A 21,084-nucleotide genomic window follows, 5' to 3' on the forward strand; every position below is an offset into this window, starting at 1 on the left:
AGCAGGGTAGGTTATAGAGTTGGTAGGTGAGTTGACAGTAGAGTAGACTGAAGAGATGACCACAGGGATTGTGTCTGTCTGTCTGTCTGTCTGCCTCTCTGATCTCCTCATACACACAGTCAACCTGCATAGAGAACCAATGACAATAAATACATGTTCAGATATGAAAAGAAGTGGAGGGCCCTCAACCATCAACCAGTGTTGCTTGCCACTGTTTTTCTTCATGGAATTTTAGCAGGTTACACCACAATCCCACTAGAGGACGCTATAGACTCACACAGTCAACCATAAGATGTTTAGTTTACCATCACACACAGCCAACCTCCCTGTCTATCCCCTCTGCATTACAAGTTGTTATGGACAAACACACACACACACACACACACACACCCTTGTATCTCTCACCTCTCCAGTAGGGTCAGGTTGTGTGTTGGAGGAGACTGGTGGTGGTGGTGGTGTTCTCCTGGTTCCTCTCCTCTGTCTGTAGAACCGGAGCAGGACCAGTCCTAACACTGTCACCATGACTACCAGACCAACACTGGTCCACACCATCAGACCTGACCACAGACAGGAGGAGAGACTTTACAGAGTACTGTATATATCATAGATACCATCAGACCTGACCACAGACAGGAGGAGAGACTTTACAGAGTACTGTATATATCATAGATACCAACAGACCTGACCACAGACAGGAGGAGAGACTTTTCAGAGTACTGTATATATCATAGATACCATCAGAGCTGACCAGAGATAGTTACAACGTTCATTCGGTCAGTTGGTTTCTCAGTTGGTCAGCGGGTTGGTCAGTCAGTCTCTCAGTAAGGCAAGACAGACAGACAGACAGACAGACAGGCAGGCAGGCAGGCAGGCAGGCAGGCAGGCAGGCAGGCAGTCAGGCAGGCAGGCAGCCAGGAAGACAAACAGACACACAGACAGACAGGCAGGCAGGCAGCCAGGAAGACAGACAGACACACAGACAGACAGGCAGACAGACAGACAGACAGACAGGCAGGCAGGCAGGCAGGCAGGCAGGCAGATAGGCAGGCAGAGAGAGACAAAATAAAGGTGTGATAAAGGAGGAGACTGTAGTGATCAGAGTAGCCATAGCAACAAAGGCCATGGTGTCAGCAGCTGCTCAGCCCAAAACCTAAAGTGTTGCATCACTTCCTGTAGGTCTCTGAGAGACTCACATCTACACCATATTTAGTCACCACTCAAATCAGTAGATATGAAACTTAACAGCACTCTGACTCTGTCCTGCACCAGGAGAGTAGTCTAAGGGAGGAGAATCTAGAGAGAGGGGGAGAGAGGGAGTGAGAGTGAGAGAGAGAGAGAGAGAGAGAGTGAGAGAGTGAGAGAGTGAGAGAGTGAGAGAGTGAGAGAGTGAGAGAGTGAGAGAGTGAGAGAGTGAGAGAGTGAGAGAGTGAGAGAGAGAGAGAGAGAGAGAGAGAGAGAGAGAGAGAGAGAGAGAGAGAGAGAGAGAGAGAGAGAGAGAGGGGAGCGAGAGAGAGAGGAGAGAGAGAGAGATTTGTCCAATGCTTGAACAGATCCAATTGATTTCCTCCAGCATTACAGCATTTCATATCACAACATATTAGTTGTAATGTCTAAGATGAAAGATTCATCATACCTGCTCTATGAAGAGTGACCACTGATGTCTCCAGATGCCAGAAATGTTGTAGAGATGTTAGATAATGTTGCAGAGAGGTTTGGGAGGGTTGTGGAGATGTTAGAAGATGTTGAAGAGAGGTTTGGGGATGTTGCAGAGAGGTTTGTGAGGGTTGTGGAGACATGAGGTCTGGAAGTGACAGTTGACTGTTTAGAAGGAGCTGTGTGTAAAACAGAAGAGCAGGCTTCCACAAATACTGTCACCATTTTGCTTTTCTCTAATGAAGTCATGAAACCTGTAACAAACAATAACTTCTGAATATTTCATGACAAATGTGATTGGGTGTTAACTTACCATCTGTAACTATGAGATGCACCTCTTGGTATGAATCTTTTATAGATCTGTCCACTCCACACCAGTAGGTCCCTGAGTCTGTCTTCATCAGGTTCTTAATGGTAACAGTGAAGTCTCCATCTCTATAGTCATGTATGGCGTTTCTTCCTCTCTCAATATAGTTCTTGTTCTTCTAAGTTTGAACCAGAATGTCATTGTAACTGTCACATTTCTTCCCACAGAAGTACTTGTCATTGCTTTTTCCAAACCATTTATCTGCATGTGAGCACCGAATTGTGACCTTTCCCCCAACAACTCCAGTCACCTTAGTGATGGCTGACTCCACAACACAGAGAGCTGTCAAACAGAAACATACGGTCACTAAAGAGGAATTGAACCTCATTGTCCTCAACACCTTCATAGTCCTACTGTACCCATCAAGTGAGAAGTGAGAGGACCTCACCTTTTTAAAGTTCAGTACATTCTACCATGAATATGCAGATATATCATCTGATCACATCTCTAGTGTATCCTGTTCTGGCTTGGTATACTGTATCATCTATAGTACTGTTATGACGAGTTTCTCTGGTATCGAGTACTTCAGGATGGGACACAGATGGAGAGTTGATTCATCGTTATTTAATGCAGTACCTGGATTCAATGACAGGCGGTACGGACGTAGCCTCTTGTCATATGACTTCCATAGAAAATCTCTCAGTTTATATTATGCTCTCCGAGCTACTTCTGTCCATCATCTGCCAACCATCATTGAGTGTCACTCATCTCCTACAATAGGATCCCCATACATGGTATCGTGTGTCACCCTAGTATGTACTATGTAGTACGTATGGCCAGGCCATTCCATCACGTACACCTTCTAAGATTAGCCCAAGTGGCCCCCAATCTAATTTGGCACACCAACCCTCTGTCACTCACCTGTGACCTCTATAACACATTTTGTGTCCTTATCCTCTCTCCCACATGCAGCTCAGGAGTTTACAAACATTAATAATCTTGTATCAAGTCATCATATCAGGTACTATCATGGTACTATAGAAACAGATACAGACTACAGACAGACAGTACACAGTCTAGTACTATAGAAACTGATACAGACTACAGACAGACAGTACACAGTCTAGTACTATAGAAACTGATACAGACTACAGACAGACAGTATACAGTCTAGTATTATAGAAACTGATACAGACTACAGACAGACAGTATACAGTCTAGTACTATAGAAACTGATACAGACTACAGACAGACAGTATACAGTCTAGTACTATAGAAACTGATACAGACTACAGACACACAGTATACAGTCTAGTACTATAGAAACTGATACAGACTACAGACAGACAGTATACAGTCTAGTACTATAGAAACTGATACAGACTATAGACAGACAGTCTAGTACTATAGAAACTGATACAGACTACAGAAATACAGACAGACAGACAGACAGACAGGCAGGCAGGCAGGCAGATTGACAGACAGACAGACAGACAGACAGACAGGCAGGCAGACAGACAGACAGACAGACAGACAGACAGACAGACAGACAGACAGACAGACAGACAGACAGACAGACAGACAGACAGACAGACAGATAGACAGGCAGACAGACAGACAACTCACCTGAGAGGAGACAGCATGAGACAACATGCAGTATCTTCATTCTGGACAGTTACTCTTTAATTACTGTACTGTTAAAGTTACTTTACTACCAGTGTTACTATAATGTTAAAGTAACTTTACCATTACAGTTACTATGCTGTTAAAGTTACTTTACTATCACAGTTACTATACTGTTAAAGTTACTTTTCTGTCACAGTTACTTTTTTACCAAATAGCACAGGTCCACAACCGCTTGTCTGTCAGCTACTCTCAGTCCTACTAAACCATCAGCAGTTAGACAGTGTTTGACAGTTGGGTGTTTCTGAAGTGCTCTTCCCACCTCTGACACCACACTATCTCGCTCTCTCTCTCTCTCTCTCTCTCTCTCTCTCTCTCTCTCTCTCTCTCTCTCTCTCTCTCTCTCTCTCTCTCTCTCTCTCTCTCTCTCTCTCTCTCTCTCTCTCTCTCTCTCTCTCTCTCTCTCTCTCTCTCTCTCTCTCTCTCTCTCTCTCTCTCTCTCTCTCTCTCTCTCTCTCTCTCTCTCTCTCTCTCTCTCTCTCTCTTCTCTCTCTCTCTCTCTCTCTCTCTCTCTCTCTCTCTCTCTCTCTCTCTCTCTCTCTCTCTCTCTCTCTCTCTCTCTCTCTCTCTCTCTCTCTCTCTCTCTCTCTCTCTCTCTCTCTCTCTCTCTCTCTCTCTCTCTCTCTCTCTCTCTCTCTCTCTCTCTCTCTCTCTCTCTCTCTCTCTCTCTCTCTCTCTCTCTCTCTTCTCTCTCTCTCTCTCTCTCTCTCTCTCTCTCTCTCTCTCTCTCTCTCTCTCTCTCTCTCTCTCTCTCTCTCTCTCTCTCTCTCTCTCTCTCTCTCTCTCTCTCTCTCTCTCTCTCTCTCTCTCTCTCTCTCTCTCTCTCTCTCTCTCTCTCTCTCTCTCTCTCTCTCTCTCTCTCTCTCTCTCTCTCTCTCTCTCTCTCTCTCTCTCTCTCTCTCGCTCTCTCTCGCTCTCTCTCGCTCTCTCTCGCTCTCTCTCGCTCTCTCTCTGCATGTCAGAAAGATGGAAATAGTGATGGTAGTGGCGGTGGAGGGGGAGGGCATTAGTCTACATATCCTGGTGATTTCTCTGTAGTGACCTCAGTGTCTGCAGGTCTATATGTGCTGCAGAGTGAAACTGGTTCAAACCGGCCGAAGGTTAGACTTCCAAACCACAATTGAACTCAGCTAGCTGTGGGTGACTAAGTGTTAAAACTGTCAACTTCTCTGTTCTAAAGTTACCATGTTTGTTCCAGCAGAGGAGGAACACATTGTTGAGATGATGACAATACAGTTAAAGTATACATCAATATATTGTATTACTTTTTCTTACATTTCATTGATCCAAATGCAGTCTTTGTAAATGATCAACTCAACAGATTAGTTTCTGAACAGAAGAAACATCCCTCCTCTACAACCCAACTCCCCCTTAATGAATGATGTCATCACATAACAGACAAGCAACTGAGATCTCAGTAAACCAATAGAACGACCTCCACATCGCCCCCTACAGAATGTTATCAGTACTGATTAAGAAATATACTCTAATCTCGACAACCAGACGGCTCTTTCTCTCTCTATTGAGTCTGGGGACGAGGTTACAGTTATTCAAATGAACTATATGTTTCAACTCAGTTAATTCAGGAAGTGAAGTGAAATTCCATTCATGGATTGAAAAGTCCACATCAAAAATGATGGTGATCAATGACAAATTGTATTGCGATTCATTGTCTGTATTGAAATGGAACTCAATTAAATTAAATTGAACCCCAGCTCTGGTAACACGAACACTGTGTCACAACCAGACGATCAGATTGGAGTCTGGCCCTGTGGAACACACAACATACACTGTACATGCAAAAGTATGTGGACACCCCTTCAAATCAATGGATACAACTATTTCAGCCACACCCGTTGCTGACTGGTGTATAAAATATAGTACCCAGCCATGCAATCTCCATAGACAAACATTGCTATTAGAATGTCCCTAGTGAAGAACTCAGTGACTTTCAACGTGGAACCGTCATAGGATGCGACCTTTCCAACAAGTCAGTTTGTCAAATTTCTGCCCCGCCTGAGCTGCCCCGGTCAACTGTAAGTGCTGTTATTGTAAAGTGGAAATGTTACCCCAACATCATACAATGACATTCTAGACGATTCGGTGCTTCCAATTTTGTGGCAACAGTTTGGGGAAGGCCCTTTCCTGTTTCAGCATGACAATGCCCCTGTGCACAACGCAAGGTCCATACAGAACTGGTTTGTCAAGATCGGTGTGGAAGAACTTGACTGGCCTGCACAGAGCCCTGACCCCAACCTCATCGAACACCTTTGGGATGAATTGGAACACCGACTGTAAGCCAAACCAAATTGCCTAACATCAGTGCTCTTGTGGCTGAATGGAAGCAAATCCCCACAGCAATGTTCCAACATCTAATGGAAAGCCATCCCAGATGAGTGGATGCTGTTATAGCAGCAAAGGGGGGACCAACTCCATATTAATGCCCATGATTTTGGAATGAGATGTTCGACGAGCAGGTGTCCACATACTTTAGATCATGTAGTGTATCATGAACAATGGTTGCAGTGTGTGTGTCTGTTGCCTGCGTTCATGTACATATATATACATTCATATGAGGGTTACTCACTTGATGATTTCCTGTCTCTCCTCCATTGGTAGATCACCACCAACACAGTCAGACTCACACACACCATGATGACCACTGGGGTACCTAGAACTACAAATACAAGATAATAACATTCCTCTCAGACCCTTCTCCTTCCTTCAGCTACTGTACCAGTTTCCTAACCACCTAGTCCTCCTACTGTACCAGTTTCCTAACCACCTAGTCCTCCTACGGTACCAGTTTCCTAACCACCTAGTCCTCCTACTGTACCAGTTTCCTAACCACCTAGTCCTCCTACTGTACCAGTTTCCTAACCACCTAGTCCTCCTACTGTACCAGTTTCCTAACCACCTAGTCCTCCTACTGTACCAGTTTCCTAACCACCTAGTCCTCCTACTGTACCAGTTTCCTAACCACCTAGTCCCCCGACTGTACCAGTTTCCTAACCACCTAGTCCTCCTACTGTATCAGTTTCCTAACCACCTAGTCCTCCTACTGTACCAGTTTCCTCACCACCTAGTCCTCCTACAGCTTCCCCCGCTAGAATGATAAGAGTTGTACTGTGTTTCTACCTGTTCTGGGAGTTCCAGTGGTGACAAGAAGAGGAGCTAGGGAAGAGAAGACACAGGATGAATATACTGATGTGTGTGTTTATGTGTGTGTGTTTATGTGTGTGTGTGTGTTTGTGAGAGAGAGAGAGAGACATAGAGACATAGAGAGAGCGAGAGAGCGAGAGAGCGAGAGAGCGAGAGAGCGAGAGAGCGAGAGAGCGAGAGAGCGAGAGAGCGAGAGAGCGAGAGAGCGAGAGAGCGAGAGAGCGAGAGAGCGAGAGAGAGAGAGAGAGAGAGAGAGAGACTTTGACTTTTTGTCTTTCTTTAATGGTACATCCTCATCTAATTAAAACCCCACCCCACCCCCCTTAAAATAAAGTACACAGATTACCAATATCCCCTGTACTGCATACTCACCTTTTCCTCTACCCCATGTTACAAAAACAACACCACACATCACAATAACCCAAACCTCACCAACTCTACAACCGTATATCCAGACAATCTTCCTCAGCTATACAGACAGCCCCCCAACACACCATATTTCTTGAAACATCTCCACACTTTTTATCATTTTATAAAACTCAAATTCCACCCTAAGGCGCGCAGAGACCATCCCATTAAATAATAGTAAAGGGTCTGTTATCCCCCCACCTTTGACCCTGTTCCTCCTTGTTAGCCAAATAGCTAACTTTGACTGAGCAAACAGAAAATTCAACAACACACATTTTTCCTTTTCCTTATTTGAATACCTGTACCCCATTATAAACATCCCGACAGTAGAAACCACCCCCAACCTCTCACACAGACATTCCAACTGAGACATTAAAGGCATTAACCTGGCGCACACAGAAAACACATGAATCACAGTTTCACTCATGACACAGAAAGGACACCCCTGTCTGACTCCCGGTTCAACCCGTGCTAACCAGCTGTTAGTGGCCAGGGCTCCATGTAAAACCCTCCACTGGAGGTCCCCTGACCTCTTTGGTACTGGGAGTTTGTAGAGCCCCCTCCATCTAAAACCAATCATACTCTCCGCTCCACATGCCCCCTGCCACTGATGTGCCTTCACTCCTGTTAGGCTCCTAATGTTCCTTACCTTAATGCAGAGGTTGTAGAGGGCTTTACCTCCCACCCCTCAAACTCGCCCAGGCTCGGAGTGTTAAAATCTAACAAGTCCTCCAGACCCCCTTGCCAGTCCCCAGTCTCTGCCGTCACGTACAGTGGCGGAAACATTGGTGGCCCCTCCCCCTTTGGCTGCTCAAACACCCCCCCTTACCGGCTCGGACAGTGCCTCCTGGACTTCCCCAGGAATCTCTCCAGCAGCCTAAGAGACGTTAGTCCTGTTTGTTTTGCTAGGACTTCTGGGGTTTTCCATCCATCCTCTCCCAGCAGTCGCAGGTCACCCAGCCTTAGTAATCCCGCTGCCATCAGTCGCCTCTTCAGGGTGGCTGACTGAACCGATCTCAAAAGGATGACTGGGTTGTGGAAGATAGGCTCCTCCCACACCCACAGCCCAGGCTCCACACCCCCTTTTCGTGTGGGCCTTAGTAGCTGCCAGGCCCTCAGCACCGCAGAGTAAAAATCAGAGAGTCCTGCTGTACTCAGCCCCTCCAGCCTCATGAGGAATAGCTGCCGGTCCAACCCTAATCCGCCAGCTCTCCTCAGCAGCGCGCATGCTGGCTCCCTCCATCCGACATCAGTATGGTACAGCAGTCTCTGTGCCGCCTTTAGTCGGAATGCAGCCACCCTGCTCTCCAGTTCCACCAGGCCCTGTCCTCCTTCATTTACGGACATATACAACACTGCCGCCCTCAGCCAGTGATGGCCCGACCAGAAGAAGTCCACCAGCTTGCGTTGCAGGTCTGCGAGCAGCCCAGCAGGGGGTTGAGGACAGCCAGTTTATGCCACAGGGAAGATGCCACCAGGTTGTTGATTATCAGCACCCTCCTCTATATGACACTTGGGACAGGAGCCACCTCCACCTGGCCAGTCTTGACACCACTGCCTGTGACAGCCCCTCCCAGTTCTTCCTGACCCACGTCTCCGAGCCCAGGTACACCCCCAATATTTTAAGCCCTTCACAACCCCACTGCAACCCCCTGGAAGCAGAGGAGGGACCCTATCCCCCATGCCCCACATAACAGAGCTTTGCTCTTTCCCCAGTTTACCTTGGCTGACGAAGCTCCCTCGTACACCTTCAGACTATTCTCCAGTGCCTGCATATCCTGACCATCCCTGACCATCACAGAAACGTCATCTGCATACGCTGACACTGCTATGCCTGTCCAGCACACTCCCTTCAGTCTCCCTGCGTAGCAGGCCCAAAAAAGGTTCAATGGCTAGTGTATATAACTGCCCTGATAGAGGGCATCCTTGTCTAATGCCCCGCCTAACCCAGACTGGCCTACTGAGCCCCCCTCCCACCTTAACCATACATGATGCCCCAGCATACAACATCTTCACATAGGCCAAAAACCTTTCCCCAAACCCAAACACAGACATCACATTAAACAGATACTCATGGTCCACTCTATCAAAGGCCTTCTCTTGATCTAAAGAGACCAGACCAAAGTTCACATTAGAACTTCTCGACAAGTCCAACATGTCCCTGATTAAGAACAAGTTGTCCGTGATTAAGCGTCCTGGTATGCAATATGTCTGGTCCTTATGTACTATAGAGTCCAGATGGGACTTTAGTCTGTTAGCGAGGACCTTGGCAAATATCTTGTAGTCCGCACAGAGCAATGCCACAGGCCTCCAGTTCTTAAGTTCACACAAGTCCCCTTTTTTGGGCAGGAGAGTCAGAGCCGCCCGACGGCAGCTCATCGGCAACTCTCCTACCCCGACGCATTCACGCAACACGCGAAAGAAGTCCAGTCCAATTATTCCCCAGAATTTTTTATAAAACTCCACTGGGAGTCCATCGACCCCCGGTGCACGGCCGGGGACATCTGGGTTACGGCCTCTGCCAGTTCATGGGACAACAGGGGAATGTCCATTTCATCCCTTTGTACCAGAGAGAGCTTAGGGAGTTCGGCAAACAAAACCTGAGCACACATAGGATCACACAGTTCTGCCTTATACAATTCAGTATAAAACTCCACAGTCCGCTCCCGCATCTCCCCCCACCACAGAGGTCACCCGCCCATCCGAAAGCCGTAGACAATGCATACCCTTGGCTTCACCGCTCTGTCTTTCCAAACCAAAGAAGAAGGAGCTGGGAGCATCCATCTCCTTGAGCATGGAGAACCTAGCTCTTACAAGTGCTCCCTTTGCTTTAACCTGGAAAAAACTGCCCAGGTCCCTACGTAGTTCAGCTAGATTAACCTGGAGGCCTACATTGCCTTGCCCCACCAGCTCTACCTCCATCTCACTAATACTACGTTCGAGTTCCCCCAATACTCTCCTAGCCTCTGAGGATGACAGAGCTGTATACTGTTGGCAGAACAGCCGAATTTGGACTTTTCCCACATCCCACCATTGACTCAGAGACTCATACTCCTCTCTTCGCTGCCCCCACCTTTCCCAAAAAGTCTGGAAACCTGAGCAAAAAGTGGCATCTTGTAAGAGCTTTACATTAAACTTCCAATAGGATGCCTGCCGAGGCCCTGGTGAAATAGACAGCCGAGCCATGGTTATGTGATGATCCGAAAAACCCACCGGGAGAATGGTAGCGCCCAACAACCTATTGCTCTGATTCCTGGACATGTACAATCGATCAAGTCGGGCTGCACTCACCCTAGCCCCAAAGACCTTCACCCATGTATACTGTCTTGTGTTGGGATGTCTAGTTCTCCAAACATCAACTAGGTCAAATTGATTAAAAATGTCCCTTAACACCCCCACTGAGCCTGAATGAGGCTCCTCCCCATTTCTGTCTTTCGTAAAATCCATCGTACAGTTCCAGTCCCCGCCGACCACCAGCGTCTCCTCAGGCGCTACCTGTGAGAGTTCCTTTCTAAGACACCCAAATAGAAGCCCCCTCTCTCTCCCTGTGTTGGGCGCATACACATTTATAAAGACAAAACCCCTGTTGTTAATTTCTGCCTTTACTACAAGCAGTCTACCTGTACACACCTCTTTTGAGGAGCAAATTTTTACAGACAGACCCGGTACAAAAAGGACTGCCACCCCTGCACTAACATTTGTTCCATGGCTCAGCACACTTGCCCCTTTCCACCAGAGCCCCCAATCAACCTCATTCACCACATCGCTATGCGTCTCCTGCAGAAACAACACTTGTACTTTTTTTTGTTTTACATATTCACCCAACACACTCCTCTTTCCCGCATCTCTGGCGCCATTAATATTAAGCGAGCCTACCCAAAGAGTCTCCATAAGAAGTGGGAGAAAAGCCAGCAAAGAAAGAGACCAATAGCAAAGCTCAAAAAGCTCCAGTGCCAGAAAGAAAACTTTCATCTAGACAGTGTCTGAAGGTAGACCTTTACGCACAGTTGTGACCCACTTCCTTAACCTAAACCGTTTCCTGGGTGAGAGGACACCATGCCCCTCATTTTTCATTGCATGTTGCACTGATCTTACAAACTTTCCCGGATCGCAAAAGAAAGCCTCAAGATTAACCTTTTTCCCCTTAGTCTCCTTCAGGAACCTTGACAGTTCCCTCACTGTGTACTTTGACTCCTCTGACTGACTGGCTGTCAGCTCTGGACCCATTGCGGAGGAGTCTGAAAAGAAATCCTCCTCATCGTCTACTTCCTCAGACTCACCTTCCTCCTCCTCATCTCCATCTCCCATCCTGACCACCTGTCCTTCCTCTCTAGTCGGGGCCTCCCCCCCCGCACCAGGCAACCTGACCACCTGCCCTTCCTCTCTAGTCGGGGCCTCCCCCCCCGCACCAGGCAACCTGACCACCTGCCCTTCCTCTCTAGTCGGGGCCTCCCCCCCCGCACCAGGCAAAGGTTCCTTGGTGTCTTTCATCACACTAGCCTCTGCCTTCCCACCTCCTTTCTTCTCCCCCTTTTTCCTCTTCCGCTTGACACCCTCCTCCACCCCTCCTAGTCGCTTCCCCTTCCCCACTACACTCTCCTCATCCACTAACATAACCTGACTAGACCCAGCCTCATCTACACCACCATCTATAGCATGACTAGACCCAGCCTCATCTACACCATCTATAGCATGACTAGGCGCAGCCTCATCTACACCACACTCCATAACATGACTAGACCCAGCCTCAGCTACACCACCATCCATCACACGACTAGACCCAGCCCCATCTACACCACCATCTATAGCATGACTAGGCCCAGCCCCATCTACACCACCATCTATAGCCTGACTAGACCCAGCCCCATCTACACCACCACCTATAGCATGACTAGACCCAGCCTTAACTACACCACCATCTGTCGCATGACTAGACCCAGCCTCTGCTGCCTGTGTCTCATTGCCTCCTGCACGTTGACCTCTATTTCCCCCCACTGGCGCTTGAACCCTCACCTTGTCTACGGCCTTTATGTGGGCACGCAAAGCTCTTATGCCCCAAATCCCCACACTCAAAACACCGTAGGCTATCTGTGCTGGCAAAACCTGCGTAGAGCCCCTCCCCATGCCTCACTTTAAAGTTCACATTTAACTGTTGCTCATTGTTGTTCAGAAACATGAACACTTGCCTCCGGAATGAAACAACGTGCTTGACGGCATCTGCCTGAAAACCTGCCGACAGTACACGAAAACCGCTAGCAAACTTACCAAAACGACTCAACTCCTTCCTGATTTGATCATCCGTAATAAACGGAGGCAAATTTGCAACTACCACCCTGGTCGAAGGGGTAGAAAGAGGAGAAATTGGCACCAACACATCCCTTACAAATATTCCGCTTGAAATGAGCCTACTCACCAAATGTACCCTTTTCATGAACACAACCACAGCTTTGTTCATTCTGGACGCGGAATGTATAAATTCGGCTCCTACCTGTTCGCCGACCGCGAGCAGAACCTCCTCCACCTTAATTCCATTCTCAGGAACACACCTGAATCCATGCCGTAACGACAGCGTTTCCTCCGCGCTAGGCTGCGAAGCCATCGCTCACACCTCACCGTTCAAATCCCCAGGAAACTAAACCTCTGTCCTCTTCCTCTCTAACTTTGAAAATAAAAAACAGTGGGTACCACTAAAACAAACAGTGCATTAACCCTCCACCATAGAAGAGAGAAAACAAGGAAGGAAAACAAACAAATTAGTTAGGACAAGCCCTCCACACCAAACACTCAAACTCCAAAAAACTCCCAGCATGCACTAGAGAGAGAGAGAGAGAGAGAGAGAGAGAGAGAGAGAGAGAGAGAGAGAGAGAGAGAGAGAGAGAGAGAGAGAGAGAGAGAGAGAGAGAGAGAGAGAGAGAGAGAGAGAGAGACCTGCAGCCCATAATAACTGATATTTGCTGTCAGGAGGAAGGGTCTAGAGAAGTCAGATGTTTTTTTATTTAGTTAAGAATGTACAATACTATATACAATTCAGAAAAATTAACATCATAAAACCACCACAATAAAAAGATAACAGATTTATATTACACTTCACATTATAATAGTACAGGGTAATAATAATAATAATAATCAGAATCAGAATCATCATCATCATCATCATCATCATCATTATAGTAATATCAATAACAATGGTAATAATAATAATTATAATAATCATCATTATAGTAACAACAACAACAACAATAATAATAATAATAATCTATTGGGTGGGTGCGCTGTTTGCCGTTGTTATCGAGTACTACTGACGGTGAATGTCGTCACTAAAACACGGCAAATGAGGAAGAATTATCAGACAGATCAAAAAAGGAATAATTGTTTCTCAGACAGCTCCATGTGTCTCTGATGGTAATGGCTTTTGAAATATTTTTGAGCCTTTAGTGAGCCTCGCTGTCGGTTTTGAGCAGGGCATTTGGCATCCTAAATTGCAAATCAAGTGATACCTCCACCTACACGGGCAAGAACCAGGCGTCTCATACTTTCAAGACATGCTCACTCACTGTCACTGAGAGAACAGGAAGTAGCTAAGTGACTGTGTCAGTAAGGAAAAGGCTATAAGGCTGTGACCTCATATCCTCTCTCTGTCAACAACAACATTTGAAGAAGTAGGAAACAAGACCTGCTACTGTCTGGGTGTGTGGGAGAGAGAGTGAGAGAGAGAGAGAGAGAGAGAGAGAGAGAGAGAGAGAGAGAGAGAGAGAGAGAGAGAGAGAGAGAGAGAGAGAGAGAGAGAGAATGAGCAAAAAAATTAAAAAGATTAGCTAAAAAGAGAGGTCAGTGCATATAGTTAACATATGTCCCTTTTGATTGGTAGACAGTGGGTGTATGGCCCTTGTGATTGGTCGCCAGTGTGTGCATGGCCCTTGTGATTGGTTACCAGTGACTCAGGTGTGTGTGGGTTTGCCGACTGTAGAGTAGATGGGAGGAGTCTCAGAGGAGCTGTGTGGATGATTGACAGTAGAGTAGGCGGGGCTTTGACCAAAGTTCACAGTAGCATAGTCACATGAGGAAGTGCCCTCTTTATCGATGGCAATGGTGGCCTCATTGCGGCAGCTGCCCTCTTTAGTGATGGTGACTCTGGCTTCGTTGGGGCCGCTGGGATTCTTGTGGAAGTTGATGCTGGCGTAGTGGGGAGAGTCAGAGTGGCTTGTGGGTAAGTTGGCGGTGGCGTAGATGGTGGTGGGCGCAGCGTCTGAGTCTGACTGTAGGGGGCGCTCCTTTATCTCCTCATAGTCACCGTCACCATGACAACCCTGAAGAGGAGGCAGGAGAGAAAAAGGGAGGAGGAAGAGGAGAGAATATCACAAACACACTCAATGACATCACTCAATGACATCACTCAATCACATAATATAAAACACACACTAAATGACATCACTCAACACAACACATAAAACACACACTAATTGACATCACTCAATGACATCATTCAATCACATCACTCAGTCACTAAAACTAACAAATAAAATTCACTGACCCCTTCGTTGTTCCCTTTGTCTGGGCTCACTCTGTGTGTTGAAGAGACAGATCCTGTGGAACACAACACACATTACTCAGAGAGAGAGAGAGAGAGAGAGAGAGAGAGAGAGAAAGAGAGAGAGAGGCACTTCCCCTATTTATCCTCTGCTTCTCAACCAGGGACAAATGATGACAGGGACATTATTTTACATTTACATTTTAGTCGATTATGCAAATGTTTTTTTGTTGTTGTATTGAACGGAAAGATTTCGAAAAGGAGAACTTTCTCTCCTTTTATAACCCTGTGTGTGTGTGTGTGTGTGTGTGTGTGTGTGTGTGTCTTTCTCACCTGTGGCCTTGTTGTATTTCCATCTGTAGACTATGATCAGGCTGATCACCAGCAGCAACACTACCAGACTAACAGACACCATGATGACCACTGAGGTACCTGGAACACACACACACACACACACACACACACACACACACACACACACACACACACACACACACACACACACACACACACACACACACACACACACACTGTTACAGAACCGATTAGACAAACCTACTGTTACACTAACCTACCCTCATATCATAACACTACATACAGACATGTCTACCACTAACCAAAGTGAGACTCAAACATTTTTATTTCTAAACGTTTATTTACCAGATCTGTTGAGTGATGTTGGTGATGATGATGATGGTGATGATGATTGTGATGATGACGGTGATGATGGTGACGATGATGATGATGATGATGATGATGGTGAGATGAAGGTGGTTGTGGGTGGGGCTGGAGATGCTGTAGCTGGTGTTGTTCTTTTTGTTGTTGTTGTGGCTGAAAACAATTGAATCAAGTGGGGAAATGTTTTAGCAGATTGAGGAGAGGGAGAGATGGAGAGATGAGGAGGGAGAGAGAGATTGATGGAGAGGGAGAAAGAGAGTGATAGAGAGAAAGAGAGATATATAGAGAAAGATATAGAGAAAGAGAGAGATAGAGAGAAAGAGAGAGTGCATGATACATATTGTTATATATTTCCTCTCTAGACAGACAGATGTAAAGATGGTGGTTTCTCTTGTTCCTGTTGAAGTGTGTTAGTTCTCCTTTAGCTCACCATATCTCTCTATCTCTCTTACATGTATCACTCTGTCCATCTCTCTCCCACCATATATTTCTTCATAACTCCCTCTCTCCATGTCTCCTCTCTCTGTCTCTCTCTCTCTCTCTCTCTCTCTCTCTCTCTCTCTCTCTCTCTCTCTCTCTCTCTCTCTCTCTCTCTCTCTCTCTCTCTCTGTCTCTCTGTCTCTCTGTCTCTCTGTCTCTCTCTGTCTCTCTCTGTCTCTCTCTGTCTCTCTCTGTCTCTCTCTCTCTGTCTCTCTCTGTCTCTCTCTCTGTCTCTCTCTCTCTCTGTCTCTCTCTCTGTCTCAATTCAATTCAAGGGGCTTTATTGGAATGAGAAACATATGTTTCCAATGCCAAAGGAAGTTAAATGAATAAACAAAAGTGAAATAAACAATAAGAAGTGAACGGTAAATATTACACTCACACAAGTTCCAAAATAATAAAGACATTTCAAATGTCATATCATGTCTATACAGTGGCTTGCGAAAGTATTCACGCCCCTTGGCATTATTCCTCTTTTTTTGGGGGGGTTTATATCATTTCATTTACACGACATGCCTACCACTTTGAATATGCATATTTTTTGTGTGTGAAACAAACAACAAATAAGACAAAAAAACAGAACTTGAGCGTGCATAACTATTCACTCCCCCAAAGTCAATACTTTGTAGAGCCACCTTTTGCAGCAATTACAGCTGCAAGTCTCTTGGGGTATGTCTCTATAAGCTTGACACATCTAGCCACTGGGATTTTTGCCCATTCTTCAAGGCAAAACTAATCCAGCTCCTTCAAGTTGACCTTTAAGTCATACCACAGATTCTCAATTGGATTGAGGTCTATGCTTTGACTAGGCCATTCCAAGACATTTAAATGTTTCTCCTTAAACCACTCGAGTGTTGCTTTAGCCGTATGCTTAGGGTCATTGTCCTGCTGGAAGGTGAACGTCCGTCCCAACTCAAATCTCTGGAAGACTGAAACAGGTTTCCCTCAAGAATTTCCCTGTATATAGCGCCATCCATCATTCCTTCAATTCTGACCAGTTTCCCAGTCCTTGCCAATGAAAAACATCCCCACAGCATGATGCTGCCACCACCATGCTTCATATATATTCATATATATACTGAGATCATGTGACACTTAGATTGCACACAGGTGGACTTTATTTAACTAATTATGTGACTTCTGAAGGTAATTGGTTGCACCAGATCTTATTTAGGGGCTTCATAGCAAAGGGGGTGAATACATATGCACGCACCACTTTTCCGTTATTTATTTGTTAGAATTTTTTGAAACAAGTAAAATCCAAATAAAAATCAATTTAAATTACAGGTTGTAATGCAACAAAATAGGAAAAACGCCAAGGGGGATGAATATTTTTGCAAGGCACTGTAGCGATGTGCAAATAGTTAAAGTACAAAAGTGAAAATAAATATGGGTTGTATTTACAATGGTGTTTGTTCTCTCTGTCTCTCTGTCTCTCTGTCTCTCTGTCTCTCTGTCTCTCTCTCTCTCTCTCTCTCTCTCTCTCTCTCTCTCTCTCTCTCTCTCTCTCTCTCTCTCTCTCTCTCTCTCTCTCTCTCTCTCTCTCCTTGTCTTCCTCTCATATGACAACTGCAAGTTTCATGATGCCATTCAGTTTTGAAACCTGGGGTTATATATCTTGAACTCATGACTGCTTAGTGATACTGAGACAGATATTGAAACACAAAGACATTACAGAGGAAGTTACAGTGTTCTGGTCCAGTGGCTTTTCACACCATTACAAACATACAGACATTACAGAGGAAGTTACAGTGTTCTGGTCCAGTGGCTTTTCACACCATTACAAACACACAGACACACCCAGCCTCCACTAATACACTCACTGCCTGCTGTCAACCACTGAACAACTACTACTGATAAGATGTTTAGTTCAATGCTACATTTCAATGAACTGGTTTTTGACAATTAGATAATAACACCATATTTCCCAATGTTCTAGAAGTGATTGCTATTTTATGGCTTTTTATTATTTTTACTGTCAGACATGACACATGTACTGTAGGTGTACAGCATGGAAAGCAGAGGAGGCTGGTGGGAGGAGATATACTGTAGTTTGACGGGCTCATTGTCATGGCTGGAATGGAATAAATTGAACGGTATCGAACACATCAAACACATGCTTTCCATGTATTGATAGCATTCCATCCATACCATTCCAGCCATTACAATGAGCCTGTCCTCCTATATATCCTCCAACAGCCACCACTGATGTAAAGAGTTGATCCACTGACCCACAGAGAGCTGAAGTCTAGTGTAGTCTGCAGGTCTCCACCTTCTATCAGATCCACACCAGTATGTCCCAGAATCCTCTGGTTTCAGCTTCTTGATGTGCACAGTGAAGTTGGACTTCTCACGGTTATCCCTCAGGGAAAACCTCCATTTCCAAATAATTTTGTTAGGTTGTGTAGATGTTACTTTATCTTCACAAGTTAAAGGACTGTCCCCCTTGCAGAAGAACTTCTCATTCTTCTTGTGGTCTGCTGGATATTTACAAGTGAGCCTGGCAGTCTCCCCCACCTGTTCCGTCACACTGATTGGTTTGATGTCCCTCCAATCTGTGAATGACATACAAATAAAAAACATGTAAATATGATTTCAATCAAACTACTTTGATCAAATAGATATTACTGTAACGTGTGTGTTTTGGGTACACATGCTAAAGAGATAGAAGTCTTGTTTATACTCACTTATAACACGTAGCTTCACCTGTGTGATCAGTGCAATGTAACGGTCTTCTGTCCTGCTGGTTTCTACTCCACACCAGTAGGTCCCAGTATCATCTTCAGTCAGGTCACTGATGGTCACTGAGTAGAATTTCTCTGTACTGTTGTCATACATTTTGTTGTTGTTGGAGTTCATGGAATTGCAGATGAAACGATCTTGCTCCTTGCAGAAATGCTTGGTGCTGTCCTCGCGGTCCTCTGGATAGTTGCAGCTGATGGTAGCTTCTCCTCCCAGATAGACCGTCTCTGTGACTGACTTCTCACAGCAGTCATCTGTCAATAGGAACACACATCACAACCTTAGTCTAATACTATAGACTGACTTCCTTTACTAGTGATATTGATCATGCAATAACATCGAGCTAAATTCATTTTATAAAGTTAAAGCAAAAGTGACTCACCTTCCTCTACTTTCAGCTCTACAACAGTGTAACTGTCCCTTGCAGTAGGTTTGTCCACTCCACACCTGTAGGTCCCTTCATCTTGTTTAGTCAGTTGTCTGATGATCACCTTGAAGTAGTTTCCTTCAGTGTTGTCATACAGAGAGAATCTACCAACGTGATGCCAGCTGTTCTTCAATCCAGTTATGATTGTATCCTTGCTGTTACCATCACTGAAAGATGTTTGATTGTCGTCCTGCTGATGTGAATATGCACAGTAGATGATGACAGTTCCTCCAGAGTATCCTGTCACTTTGAAGGAGCTCAAACAACCTGTCAATCAGAGAAGATAAAAATATTTTATATTCCTCTTGGTTTAGTGTTTTGTAATACTAATGTACTGATGGTTAGAATTCCTACACCAGTGGCATCATCACATCACCCACACACACACACACACACACACACACACACACACACACACACACACACACACACACACACACACACACACACACACACACACACACACACACACACACACACACACACACACACACACACACACACACACACACACACACACACACACCGTAGTGTTTCCTTATCTGTAGTAGCAGCCTTTATAAGAAGACTAACTGGATTTTATTACATTGTTATAGAGAGTTATAACAAGCTTATTACCTGTCATGAAGGAGAGGAGGATGACTATCAGCAGGATCCTCATCTTGTTGTGTTCTCTCCAGGTTGGTCCAGGTGTCTATAGGTCCTGATATAATGTTGTGTTCTCTCCAGGTTGGTCCAGGTGTCTATAGGTCCTGATATAATGTTGTGTTCTCTCCAGGTTGGTCCAGGTGTCTATAGGTCCTGATATAATGTTGTGTTCTCTCCAGGTTGGTCCAGGTGTCTATAGGTCCTGATATAATGTTGTGTTCTCTCCAGGTTGGTCCAGGTGTCTGTTGGTCCTGATATAATGTTGTGTGTCCAAGTGCACAACTCTCTCTGTTCTCTCTCCACTTAAAGTAACCTAAATACAAACGTCATGTACTTTATGTACTCTCTCTCTCTCTCTCTGCCCCTCCCTCTCTCTCACTCACTCCTTGCACTCGTACAACTATGTACTTCCCTATTTCTGCATCTCTTTCTCTCTCTCTTTCTCTCTCTCTCTCTCTACTAGTTCAAACCCTCCTACCACATGTTATTTCTGACAGCCCCTCCCTCTTCCTCCTTAACCAATCATATCTCTGTTCCTACATTACACAGTAGCGAGTGAGAGTGAGAGTGAGAGTGAGAGTGAGAGAGAGAGAGAGAGAGAGAAATAAATAAATAAAGATGGAGGGTGAGAGAGAGAGAGAGAGAGAAAGGGAGTGTGAGAAAGAGATCAGTGAGACAAAAAGAGGGAGAGAGAGGCCTCTATGGATCAAAGCATAGAAACGCATTCATACACTGTCATGCAGACTGGAGGCTGTCTGCAGAGGAGAGAAACAGAGTTATTCTGCCACTGGAGGGCGATCTCCCTCCATCTCTCCCTCCATCTCTCCCTCCATCTCTCCCTCCATCTATCCCTCCATCTATCCCTCCATCTATCCCTCCATCTATCCCTCCATCTCAGCTCTGTGTGTCTAGTGACAGTGGTACATGCTGAAGAGACAGGTACTGAGTTTACTGACAGCACCAGTGGAGGCTGGTGAGGGGAGGACGACTTATAGTAATGTCTAGAATTGAATGTATCAAACACATAGAAATATATTGGTGCTTTATTGATAAATACACATAGGCTCATTTCCCAGTCAAGTGGAGTAAAAAACACTGAATAAGCAAAGCTTTCTAAAAGTGATAAACTGTCTCTTTTTGTTCAAGCCAGTGTTACATTCACAGTAGAAAAATGATTGAATGAATGAACGGACGTACAGACGGAACGACCGACAAACAAAATAATGAACGAACAGATGATTGAACTAACGAACGAACAAATAAATCAATAAATGAATATATGAACAAATTAACAAATTAACAATATATAAAATATGAATAAAAATATAAATGAATGAATTAAAGAACAAACACATAAATGAATGATTG

The 21,084-nt window shown here is 45.2% G+C and overlaps 1 protein-coding gene and 1 long non-coding RNA gene across 3 annotated transcripts; both read right to left on the bottom strand.

The window, feature by feature from the left end:
* Positions 1–1,164: 1,164 nt before the first annotated feature.
* On the bottom strand, positions 1,165–2,130 carry LOC121553948. The gene is made up of 3 exons (XR_006657168.1): positions 1,967–2,130; positions 1,634–1,832; positions 1,165–1,293 (listed from the first exon to the last, which is right to left on the bottom strand). It is a non-coding gene; the product is annotated as an uncharacterized LOC121553948 (long non-coding RNA).
* An 11,833-nt stretch (positions 2,131–13,963) lies between these two features.
* On the bottom strand, positions 13,964–19,790 carry LOC121558209 (CMRF35-like molecule 8). Of its 2 annotated transcripts, XM_045205869.1 has the most exons (8): positions 19,687–19,790; positions 19,024–19,335; positions 18,587–18,895; positions 18,131–18,454; positions 15,402–15,572; positions 15,075–15,173; positions 14,745–14,797; positions 13,964–14,520 (listed from the first exon to the last, which is right to left on the bottom strand). In XM_045205869.1, exons 1-8 carry the CDS (start codon positions 19,727–19,729, stop codon positions 14,152–14,154), a joined length of 1,680 nt encoding a protein of 559 aa, XP_045061804.1. In that variant the 5' UTR covers positions 19,730–19,790; the 3' UTR covers positions 13,964–14,151. The 2 variants fall into 2 exon arrangements, with proteins under 2 accessions (XP_045061804.1, XP_045061805.1); XM_045205870.1 differs by lacking the exon at positions 18,131–18,454.
* Between the last annotated feature and the right edge of the window lie 1,294 nt (positions 19,791–21,084).

This window comes from Coregonus clupeaformis, chromosome 20 (assembly GCF_020615455.1).
Source record: "Coregonus clupeaformis isolate EN_2021a chromosome 20, ASM2061545v1, whole genome shotgun sequence".
Taxonomy (NCBI): domain Eukaryota; kingdom Metazoa; phylum Chordata; class Actinopteri; order Salmoniformes; family Salmonidae; genus Coregonus; species Coregonus clupeaformis.

Coding starts and splice junctions, on each gene's coding strand:
- LOC121558209 (XM_045205869.1), bottom strand. CDS start 19,729: ATGAGGATCCTGCTGATAGTCATCCTCCTCTCCTTCATGACAG. Junction 15,573..18,130: donor TAGACTTCAGCTCTCTGTGG/GTCAGTGGATCA, acceptor AATTGTTTTCAG/CCACAACAACAACAAAAAGA. Junction 14,798..15,074: donor GAAATACAACAAGGCCACAG/GTGAGAAAGACA, acceptor TGTGTTCCACAG/GATCTGTCTCTTCAACACAC.